At 37.2% G+C, this 12,127-nt stretch overlaps 1 protein-coding gene across 1 annotated transcript; it reads left to right on the forward strand.

The window, feature by feature from the left end:
* The first annotated feature begins 3,745 nt into the window (after positions 1–3,745).
* On the forward strand, positions 3,746–6,044 carry LOC130461601 (uncharacterized). The gene is made up of 4 exons (XM_056829755.1): positions 3,746–4,335; positions 4,422–4,887; positions 5,105–5,453; positions 5,548–6,044. Exons 1-4 carry the CDS (start codon positions 3,746–3,748, stop codon positions 6,042–6,044), a joined length of 1,902 nt encoding a protein of 633 aa, XP_056685733.1.
* The last annotated feature ends 6,083 nt before the right edge of the window (positions 6,045–12,127 follow it).

Genomic DNA, 12,127 nt, shown 5'->3' on the forward strand with positions numbered 1-12,127 from the left:
GAAGCCGGGCCATCGCCCAGCAAGCCAGCGCGCCACAACGCACCAGCCAAGGCTGCGCCAGGCCCACCGCAAGGCAGGCCCAGCGCGCGCCAAGGCTGCGGCAGCGTGTGGGCCTCGTGGCAATGGGCTGCGAGCTCGCGGGCTGCGCGCGCGCGCATGACGCCCCTCGTGGGCTGCTGTGCGTGCGTGTGTGTGTGTTTGTGTGCTATACGAATCCTAAAGCTATCAGGTTTCGACATATGATTAAATTCCTAAACCTAAAAGGATGAATTAATTAAATAAGAATTCTATTATGATTCTAGTTTAATTAATTCGTATCCTAATAGGATTCCAGTTCCTTTTCCATACCTCTATAAATAAGGGCCTAGGGTCATAATTTATATACACGATTTCAAGTATTCAAAGCGATTTTTGAGAGCAAAAATTCAGTCATATAATTGCTTACAATAGCCGAAAATTCTAAGTACCTTAAGGGCGATCCTAGTTGGTCAAGCTTAAGGCGGATCCGGACGTGCTGTGGACTATCTACGGAGGGACGACATTTGGAGTCCTAAAGACTTGTTCTTGTTCGGTTCGGGCGCAGCTAGGGAAGGCACGCAACAAAGTGTATGCATCTAAACTATGCTAAATGATTATGTGTAAATAATATGCTTTCCTGGATTTATGGTTTTTCCGCATGATTTATGTTTTGTCATATGAATCATAACCTAACAATAACATCCTTATCCTATATAATATATGTATTTGTACATATTACGACAATTGTACTAAGATCAAAACCGCCCGTTTCTCTCTTTCTTTCTCCCTACTTTTATAACACGTTATCAGCACCATTGCTAACCGTTGATGAAAATCAAAGGAAACTGCAATTGAACAAACGAGAAAATAACAAAGAGAATCATCTACTCCGTATCATTATTGATGTAAGCGCATTAACAGATTTTCTCAAGCATGCATGATATTATACGTGTTAAAGTATCATCGGTCCGGGGTTTAATTGATATTTGTTGACTCAGATGTTTGCATTATCATATTCTAGATCAGTTGGTAAATACATGATACTCCATACATGTTATTTGACTTAATAACATAATTATTATATAGGAACTTTTTTTCTATTCTTTGGATATGGCCGCAATCGATAATTCGGTAGTTTGATATATTTTACACTGTTTGCAGTTTCTTTTTAATTAACTGTCATAATTTGTTGCTAGTGTTATTTGATTTATTGGCAGTGCCTTAATTGATGTTCCATTATTTTTGTAAATCAATTTCACCTTTGATTTGTGCAATATGATGTCTCCTTTTTACATTGATATCGTAATTAATTTTATATTTATGCTTTCCTATATGATGTCTCCTTTTGTTTTGATGTTTTGTAACTGATTTTGTTTTTGGCAATATCAAGAAGGATGTTCGAACTTTGTTTCATAACGGTCAATTGTCAGAACCTCTAAATAAATAGCGTATATGCTTATATTGATACGGATTTATTCGTATATGACATAAATTGCAAGTGTTTATGTTACATGCGTAGATATATTAGTTGTTGTTTTGGACAACTATTTGAACATAGTTGATTGCTTGATCACCTTTCATGGAGGAAATAACTAGACATTATGTTATAAAAGTCTAATAATGTCTTTCATATATAATGTCAATAGATTATGAAGAGATATGTTTAGTGGGTAGGCGAAATTTCTCCCACGTTAGTTAAAAATGGAATATATGCAAAAATCTTTGGGAGATAGCTTTTAACTTTACAAAATAATGGTATATGGATTAAAATGATATATAGATGTTAAATGTGGTACATGTTTTTGTTCATAAATCATTGACTCTCTTTATGAACACGAGTATGAGTTTATGATATTGATATCATCCTGAAGATGAAGAAAGATGAATATGTTTATTGAAATTGATATGTACCATAATTTCAATGAATACTCCAGAAGAGTATAAGTTATCTTTCCATAAGTTTTGTTAAATTGTCTTGCTATTACAAATGAGACACCAGTTTGTGTCGTTATATCATATCACAATATGTTCAAATTATAGTATTTTATAATTAAAGTGATCACTTTGGAAAGATAACCAGCAGTTATCGAATGGAATATTTTATACGGAAATTTCATGAAATACCCTCGAGTTTTGCTAAAATTCACCAAACGCCCATCAAGTTTCAACAATTCATAAAATACCCCTCACCATCCGTACAAATGCCCACCATACCCTTACTGTTAACAGACGTTAAGTCTCCGTTACGGGTAGTTTACCATTCTGCCCTTATTTTCCTTTTGGGCGCCATATCCCTTCCCTACCCTTGTTACCCATTCCAAAGTTCAAAAAAATCGCGACCCTGTAACTGCTTTGCTTCTCTCTCTCTCTCTCTCTCTCTCCCCTGTTCTTCTTCCTTCTTCCACCATAACTGCATCATCAATCTCACAAAAAGGTTCTGAATTTTGGTGCGCATTTAGTTGGTGAAGTAGTTTTCTGGGTTTTGAACCACACACGCTTTCTCAGAAAGGGAATTTTGGCGAATTGGGCAAGGAAGCTGTAGAAGTTCAAGTGTTGAATTTCGTGTTCGAAGGTTACCCACGCATCGTTTAAGGTATGTAATGTCAATCGCTGAACTTTTTATTCGCTTTTTTAAACTTGTGTTGCGCAAAATTAGGGTTTAGGGTTTCTGGAAAATTTGATGTTGGATGATGACTTGTTTGTTTGTGTTCATGAAATAAAGTAGGAATTGAGTAATTAAATGACATGCATGTCAAGTTGTTAATGGAAATTACTGTTTTTTTGTTGATTTGCTGTTGTGTGTTAGGATGTCTGCTGTTTGGTTGTTGCTGCACTATAAGTCTCATGACTTTGATGTGAGGGTTGTAGACACTGATAAATGTCAGTTGATAGACATATTCATAGATATTTTTGAGGAATCGACTAAGCAAAATGTGTTTTTGCCTGAAAAGTTTAGGTTATACACTAACTCACCCACTGGGAGGGTAGAATTGGTTGATGATAGTGTAATGCTGAGAATGTGGGGGTGGAATATGGGGACTGACACCATAGAGTTGTGGGTAGAGGAATCAGACAGTCCTGGGGTAGCATTTAGGTCTGCTGTAGCTCTGCTTGAAAGGCAAAGGAAGGAGGATGAAAGGAAAATGAGGGAGAGACAGGAAGAGATTTTGAGGATGCAAAAAGAGGCTGAAGAACAGAGGAGGGTAGAGGAGGAAAAGGAGAGGGTTAGGAAGGAAATGGAGGAACAAATGAGGTTCACAGTTGCCATGGAGGTCCCAGTGGTGGATGTGGAGAATGATGGGGTTGAGTATGTGAGGATAATTACCTCAGATGATGCTGATGAAGTGTTTCCTGGCCTATCTCAACCAGAACCAGAACCACAAACACAAGAATCCCCCTCTAAGAAACCTACCAAATCAAAATCTAAGAAGAAACTTACCCCAAAAAAGAGGAAACAAAAACCTGCCCCCCCCACAACCTACTGAAACTGACCCACAATCACCCCAGCCCACACAACCTGAAACAACACAACCTACACAAGAAGCACCCCAACCCACACAACCTGAAACTTCCCCCCCACCTCCATCACAACAAGCAACACCTGAAACTGCCCCCCCACCTCCATCACAGCAAGCAGGACCTGAACCAGTGGTCCCAACCAAACCCAAAAAATCAGGAAGGGCTAGACCTAAGGGGTTTAGGGTGGGGAAAAAAAACACAAGTCAAAATGGGAACATATGTTCCTAAATCTGGTAGGGGAAACACAAGGGCTGCTAGGAATGGGAAGGGTAAGGGTAGTGATGTGATATCTGATGTTGAGGATGATGAGGACAGTGAAGATGTTGACTTTGAGGAAACTGGCAGTGATGGGAGTGATGATGACAGTGAGGATGAAACAGACATTGGTGACTTCATTGTTGAAGAGGAGGGGTTGGAGGATTTGATGGATGAAATCCATGAGAAGTCATTTGAGGATTGTTTAGACGGGAGCTCAAAAATGGACAAAAATTACAAGAATGGGAAAGTGTATGTTGAGCAGGAATGGGGTTCAATTAAGCTTGAGCCTTGGTTGATATTTAAAGATAGGGAGGCTTTTCTTGATGTTCTTAAGGACTATTGTATACAAGAGGGGTTTGGGTTAAGTGTTGAGAAGGCAGACAGTAGAAGATACACTGCTGTTTGTGCAATTGAGGGGTGTGATTGGAGGATTCATGCTTCAAAGATGGTTGATAAGATGAGTTGGGCTATAAAATCACTGACTGGGGAGCATAAACAGTGTGGTAGACTAGAGGTGAACCCCATAGTGACCACCAAATGGTTAGTGAAGAAGTTGTTGCCAGAGATTGAAGCAAACCTAGATGTTCCTGTAGAAACATTGCAGAATGTGACTCAAAAATGTTTAGGCTACAAGTTAACAAGAGGCTATTCTACAAGGTTAAGGCAGTGGCTAAGGAGATTATCCATGGGATTTTTAGTGAGTCATATGCCCTTCTACCTAGGTATGCAGAGATGATCAAAGAGACTAATCCTGGTAGTTATGCATTGATCACATGGCATAATGATGGTGGGAATGTGGACCCAAGGTTTAAGGCTTGCTTCTTCTCATTTGGTGCACAAGTAAGGGGGTTCCTGAAGGGGTGTAGGCCCATTATTGGAATTGATGGAGCTCACCTTAGTGGGTATTTCAAGGGGATTCTGCTGTCAGCCTTGGGGATTGATGGCAACAATGAGATATTCTTGCTTGCTTATGGGGTTGTTGACACTGAAAGCCAAGAGAGCTGGACCTATTTCATGAGGAACCTCAGGGCACTGTTTCAGAGAGAAGGCTGCAACAAGGATGACTGGACATTCATCAGTGACAGAATGAGGGTAAATTCTGAACTTTTATCTCTTATATTCAAGTTTTTATAAATTCACCAAATACCCCAAAGTTAAAACTAAATTCACCAAATACCCCAAAGTTAAAACTTTATTCACCAAATACCCCAAAGTTAAAACTTAATTCACCAAATACCCCAAAATTAAAACTTATTCACCAATAATCCCACAGTTTAATATTGTTTGCCTTGTCATTGTTTAATCTTAGGGGGTGGATTTAGCTGTACATGAGAACTTCCCTAAGGCCACTAGAAGGTGTTGCAGTCAGCACTTGTACATGAACTGCAAGAATGGTGGTTGGAGTGGAGAATTGTTCCACAAACTATTCTGGATAGCTGCTAATGCTTACAACCCCTATGTGTACAACAAGGCCATGGAGAAGATCACTGACTTTGATCCCAGGGCTACACAGTACTTGGATACATGTACTGAGCAGTGGTCTAGACATCAGTTTGAGCCAGAAGTGTGTTGTGATCATAACACAACAAACTTTGTGGAATCATTCAATGCTGTCACCAAGCCCTACAGGGATTTACCAGTGTTGAGACTGTTTGAAGGTATTGTGTTCTGTTTTTTTCCCCATTTTCTATTTCTGTCAGATTTTCAGTGATTATGTTCTTATGTTTACTTGGTTATTGTGTTAAAGTGCAGCTATTAGGGAGTGGTCTATGCAGAGAATTGGGGTCAGATTTGACAAAGCAGCAGACATGGAGCCTCAACACTTAACTGAGCATGCCAAAGTTGAACTGGAGTTGAGAACAGCTGAATCCAGGTTTTGCTACTCTACTGCATGTGGTGGTGGGGAGTATGAGGTGAGGGAAGGCCATGTGAAATTCCCAGTCAACATTGACAGGAGAACCTGTGGGTGTGGAGTTTGGCAGGTGTCTGGTATTCCCTGCAAACATGGTTTGAGGGTCATTTACAACCAGAGACTAGACCCTCTGGACTTTGTGTCCCATTTCTTCAAGGGTGCTGCTTATAAGCTGGCATATGCAGAACATATGCACCCTATGCCTGACCCTACTCAGTGGCCTGAGTTCAACCTTCCCACCATTAACCCTCCTGGAATTAAGAGGACTGCTGGAAGACCCCCTAAACAAAGAAAGAGGGGTGCTATGGAAGCTAAGAAGAGGAAGAGGCACACTTAAGTAAAGTGTAGCAAATGCAAGGAGATGGGCCACAATGCAAGGACTTGCAAGTCTGGCACTGGCAGTTCCAAGGCACCACCAAAACAGAGGGTTACAACAAGGAAGAGGAAAACTGGTGATGATGGAGCAAGCACATCCAAGGCAGCACCAAAAGGGAAGAAATCAAAGCAAGCATGAGGTGGGGACTGTTTAAGGAGCACAGTGGGTGTTTTGGGTAGTTTTTGATCTTGCACATATTCATTAAGTAGAAAACAGATGTAGTTAGTGCAAAGATGTGTTGTAAGTGAAGCTAAAAAACAGATATGCTTCCCATTTTGGTATTTTGTGGAATTTATGCAACAACAATTATGAAATGTGATTTTATTTCTTATTCATTGTGTCTACTTCATGATTACAAATAGTAGGGTTACAAACATCAATATCCCCATTTGAATTACAAGTTTAACTACGTTTTGTTGTTGTTTGAGCTTTTTCTTCATTTGCTTCAATTCCTCTTGCATATTATTGCTTCCCCTGTTTTCAGCACTTTCTCCTTCGTCTAAGCTTCCCCTGTGTTGTCCTTCGAGCTGCTGCCCCCTGTTTTCTTGCTCAACTACTCCCTTGCACCATCTTAGATTGTTGCAAGGATCACACTTGTAGTACAACCTTTGTGGATTGAGCGTTGTATCGGAGCTTCGGATGGCAAATTTCCTACCACAATAACAAAATTTGTTAGGTACTCTAATATATGTGGACTCATTGTGTGTGGAAGATGATTTTGAAACAAAACTCATGATAGAAATCTTATAAGATTAGAAAACCAAAGCAAAACAACAACAAAAGTACATGAACAACCCAGCAAGGGGGCTTTTATAGCCTACCAGAACCAACGGCTACTTTTCATACAAAAAAACTAGACGTTGGAACAACAAAACTAGCTAAATTTTATGTTAGGGCATTTGGTGAAATAAGTTTGAGATTAGGGGAATTTGGTGAAATAAGTTTGAATTTAGGGGCATTTGGTGAATTAGAAACTTAGCTAACGGCGGACTAACGGCACGTTATTAGTAAGGGTATGGTGGGAATTTGTACGGATGGTGAGGGGTATTTTATGAATTGTTGAAACTTGATGGGCGTTTGGTGAATTTCAGCAAAACTCGAGGGCATTTCATGAAATAACCGTATTTTATACTCCCTCCGTCCCAGATTAGTTGTTACACTTTCCTTTTTCGTCCGTCCCAGATTAGTTGTTACACTTCTAAATTAGGAATGACCCCACAATTATTATATTGTCTCTCTCTTCGCACTAAATTTTTTTTGTCCCCACACCCTCTCTCATTCAATTAAAAAAATACCCCACTAACTCCTATCACATCTACTTTTTCATTAAAATAACAATTGATAACCACACTACTACTTATCGCATTAAACTGTGTGCCATGGAGAGTGTAACAACTATTCTGGGACGGAGTGAGTATGATATTATATACGTACGATGTGATAATTCAGGCCATCCGGGTTTAGGAAAACCCGTCATGAGAATTTGAAAATTCTTGTCAAATAAAAATTTATGTGCTGACATTCCCTCATATGTTGTATATATTCAAAGGCAAGACATAATGATGAGGTTGAATTGTATTTCAATCAAATAGTTATAATGAATCGATTGAGAAAATAAATACAAGAGATATTAATTACTCCCTCCGTCCCTTAATACTCGCATCGTTTTGACTGGACACGCATGCCGATGCACAACTTTGACCACCAATATCTTTAACTACATATTATAAAAACTTATAAAATTTTAATGTTTTGAAAATATATATTAAGATGAAGCCAACAATATATTATATAATAACATTAGTTTTCATATACTATAAATAAAATAGGGTCAAAGTGAATTATGTGAATAGTGCAAAAAGTCAAAACGGTGCGAGTATTAAGGGACAGAGGGAGTACTTTGAAAACTTGTATAATGATATGATAGGTGACTTGAAGTTCACCATGATAGTAAGTGACCCGAAGTTCACCAAAAATGATAGTAAGTGACTTGAAGATCACCAAGAAGTTTACAAGTGTTTTGTGATTGATTTAAGTATCATAAATCTCTTGATTGGGGCAATCATATGTCAGCACGAAATGAGAAAATATGAAAAGAATACAACTGCATAGTGCATCTACTCCCCATGATCAATATTAATCTCCAGAAGAGTACGAAAGTATGAAACATTTATTAAAATACATATTGAAAAGTGTATTATCAGTTGGTGAAGGATTTTATTCCCCATAATATATTGAAAATATTTTCCCAACTTAGGGGGAGACGAGCTAAAATAAGTTGGCAAAATTGAAAAACAATATATTAATCCCCATATGAGTAAGTGTAAATGCCAACTGTATGTCCTCGAAGTATGTTTGGACATAAATATCTATGACTTGATTATGTTAAATTGTTACATGTTCAGATGCATAAATGTGTATAATGGTCATAGTGCTCGATGTTACCATAATGATCTTGCCAATATTTATTTAAATCTCTGCACCTGAAGTGTAGATTATATATACGGTTCCAACATAATGATGAATTATAGATTTATTATATGAAAGGGAAAGATAATGAAGTTGATAATATTATTGAAAATAAAGAAAACACTTTTATATAGTGTATGAAATACCCTTGAAGTGGTATAGATATCTGAACTATAATAGATGGCCCATGAGAAAAGATGAATGGTACCTATTAAATAAGTATTCAGATATCATTGATAAATAGCATGCAAAGTATATGTTGAAGAATTTCGATGATACCGGTTGATGATGGAACCGAAATATAATGCATATGCGAGAAATAATGGATTTTGAATAAGGGATCGTAAATCTATGTCTATTTCGATGCAGACATAACTATAATGATCAAATGAGCTCATGGACCTGAAGTCCAAAAAGTTATGGATTTGAAATGTCCACACTGTACAGTGTTTTGCATTTTGAGTCTTACATTCATATACATGTGTAGCTAATAGGTAAATGCATCATTCATCATACATTTAGTTTGTTTTATGTTTTATCATTATATGATTTTCATTTATCCAGTTATATATGTTTCAAAACTATTATGGTGTCGTATATGAATATGCATTCAAAGAATGATAAGACGAATTTACAACTTTATGGAAATTTATAAGAGGAGATTCTTGCTTCATTGGGCTAATAGTTGCCAAAGAAGAAATATGCAATATAGATTTAATAGCATGTTATGAATCATGCAAATAAGAAAAGTTCCTGAAGAATTTATACATGATGTTCTTAAACATCTAGCCCTTTAAGTTTTACATATGAATGTCGTCATAACATTGATCAAATATTATCTAAACTCTTGAAGAGTGTTTTTGAAATGTCGTCTCAACCAGTAGTTTGAGTACTTCAGAATTATGAAATATACATATTAGTTTATTCACAGGAGAATTCTTGTACAAATATGAGTTGATTCAAAATTATAAGATAAGAGTATGTAATGTCCTTACATTGAGTTTTATTTTATGGTCCAGAAGAACCTTAAATTACATTATACCCTAAGTTGGACATTGATATTATTATTTATCATGTATTGTCATGAAAGTATGAATAGAGAAATTTTGATCAACATTGATGATTACTACTAGTTATGACCTCCAGAAGAAGGTTTATATATTTCCAATATTTAAGGATACATTTTGTAATATTATATACAAGAAAATATATTTATTTCAGGTATATTGTCAAAAGTCTGGTGATACAAATATTCACCTAGTGCATACAAGTGACGATTTGAAAATTCAAGTCAAACTGTGGAGAACCAAATTTCAAGGAGCTTCATGTTGCTACATTTGAAAAGTTATCAACAATATTAGATTCATTAAACTAGAAGATCTCAAGTGATGTATTCATCCGGGGGAGAAAATACGCGTTGCACTCTTTTTCCCTTAACCATGGTCTTGTCCCATTGGGTTTTCCTGGTAAGGTTTTTAACGAGGCAACATCCCCAGCGTATTATGGTGAATATTGTACTCTTTTCCTTCATTAGGTTTTTATCCCACTGGGTTTTCCTAGTAAGGTTCTTAATGAGGCATCATCTCATGTATATTACAGGGTCATTGTATTGTTTTAGGTAATGGACATCCAAGGGGGAGTGTTATAAATATATTGTATTGTGGATGCCCATTATACCCCTCACATCCTTATCCTATATAATATATGTATGTGTACATATTATGGCAATTGGAATAAGATCATAACCGCCCGTTTCTCTCTTCCTTTCTCCCCCTTTCTCCCTACTTTCATAACATTAACTTAATTTTCTCACTTCACGAAGTATACCCTAACCCCTTCCATTTTCTCACTCCACATTTGATCAGACCCCTCCCCTTCTCCTTCCTTTATTTTTCCCCTAAATTGCCTAAAATTAAATTAACCAAATTGAAGAAAAGAATTGACGATGGATAAAGATACTAATTGAAGGTGGAATGCAAAAGGAGGTTGAAATTCATCGAGTAGTGAAGGTTGTTTGAAAATTTAAATTTAGGTATTATTTAACCCTAGATAATTCGTTGTTTTAAATTGTTGATGGAGATGATATGAATTGTGTCTGTAAAATAGCTTAAATATCTCATTTTGTACTTGATTATATGATTTTAAATTGTAGATTACTCAAAACCGCCGCACTATTTTCGCTTATTTTCCATTAATTAGTACCCTTATTTAATCTTACTTTTCAATTTTCTCCCACCATCGCCGGCCACTACCTACGGACACCACCATCACGTCGTTGGCGACAAAATGGCCAAGTCTTCACAAGAGTTCTTTTTTTTTGTCCGGAATTTTTTTTAGAAACTTATGGATTTATAGCTTGTACCATGGTACAGGCTTATTAATTTTAAGCTTGTACCATGGTACAGACTTGAGTTTTTAGCTTCAACCATGGTATTGACTTACGCAATTTAAGCATGTACCATGGAAGGAGCTAAGAATTCATAAGCCCGTACCATGGAAGGAGCTAAAAATTCATAAGTCTTTATTTTTTTTTTCCGATTACATTAAATCAAATACAACAACAAATAAAAACCTTAAATAATATAGACTTATGAATATTTAGCTTGTACCATGGTACAGGCTTATGAATTTTTAGCTCCTTCCATGGTACAAGCTTAAACTGCATAAGTCAATACCATGGTCGAAGCTAAAAACTCATAAGTCTGTACCATGGTACAAGCTTAAAATTTATAAGCCTGTACCATGGTACAAGCTGTAAATGCATAAGTTTCTAAAAAAAATTCCATACAAAAAAAAAAAATCTTGTGAAGACTCGGCCATTTTGACGCCGACGACGTGATGGCGGCGGTGGTGGCCGGAGGTAGTGGTCGGCGGTGGTGGTTAGATTTGGGGTGGGAAGGTAAGAAGGTAAATGAGGGGGTAAATAAAGAAGATATATGGGTAAATAAATGGGGCGATTTTGAGTAATATGGGGCGGTAAATAGTAAGCCCCATTTTTTATTGTGCAGAATGGCAGAGAGAATTATCAGAGTACACTATCGAGCATATTGTGTTGACATAGAGGTTGAAGATATCGATAGGTGTTTGTTGATATGTGTGATTAATGACATGTGCGAAGTTTTTGAAAATAATGGCTTTGAGCTCCCTAAATATCCTGGACTGCATTATTTCTTTGGAGAGAAGGCTAAGGAATTGAAAGATGACAAAACACTAATGCAAGTGTTTGAGGATATTCCATACAGAGAGATTGACATATGTGTGAGTTGTCTTAATGAGGCTAGCTTTATATGGACTTTAGCACACACAGGGAAAGGGGGTAATAGGAATCAAAATTCTAGTTCACCTCTCTCAAGTGCAGCACAACCTGACAATTTATATACATCACCTAGGGCTAAACTCCCGGTTAGAAAGAACCCACCAACACTGCAACCTGATACCAATTCCGTTGTGCCGAACTGCAGATTATTTTCTCTCAGTCCCCAGATCCATTAAGTCCAATTGATAGTTTGAGTCTTAGAAGAAGCCCAAGGTTTAGTCCTTTGAAGTCCACTTTCATCGCCATTGCATTTTACCAC

The sequence above is a fragment of the Spinacia oleracea genome, chromosome 5 (assembly GCF_020520425.1).
Source record: "Spinacia oleracea cultivar Varoflay chromosome 5, BTI_SOV_V1, whole genome shotgun sequence".
NCBI lineage: Eukaryota > Viridiplantae > Streptophyta > Magnoliopsida > Caryophyllales > Amaranthaceae > Spinacia > Spinacia oleracea.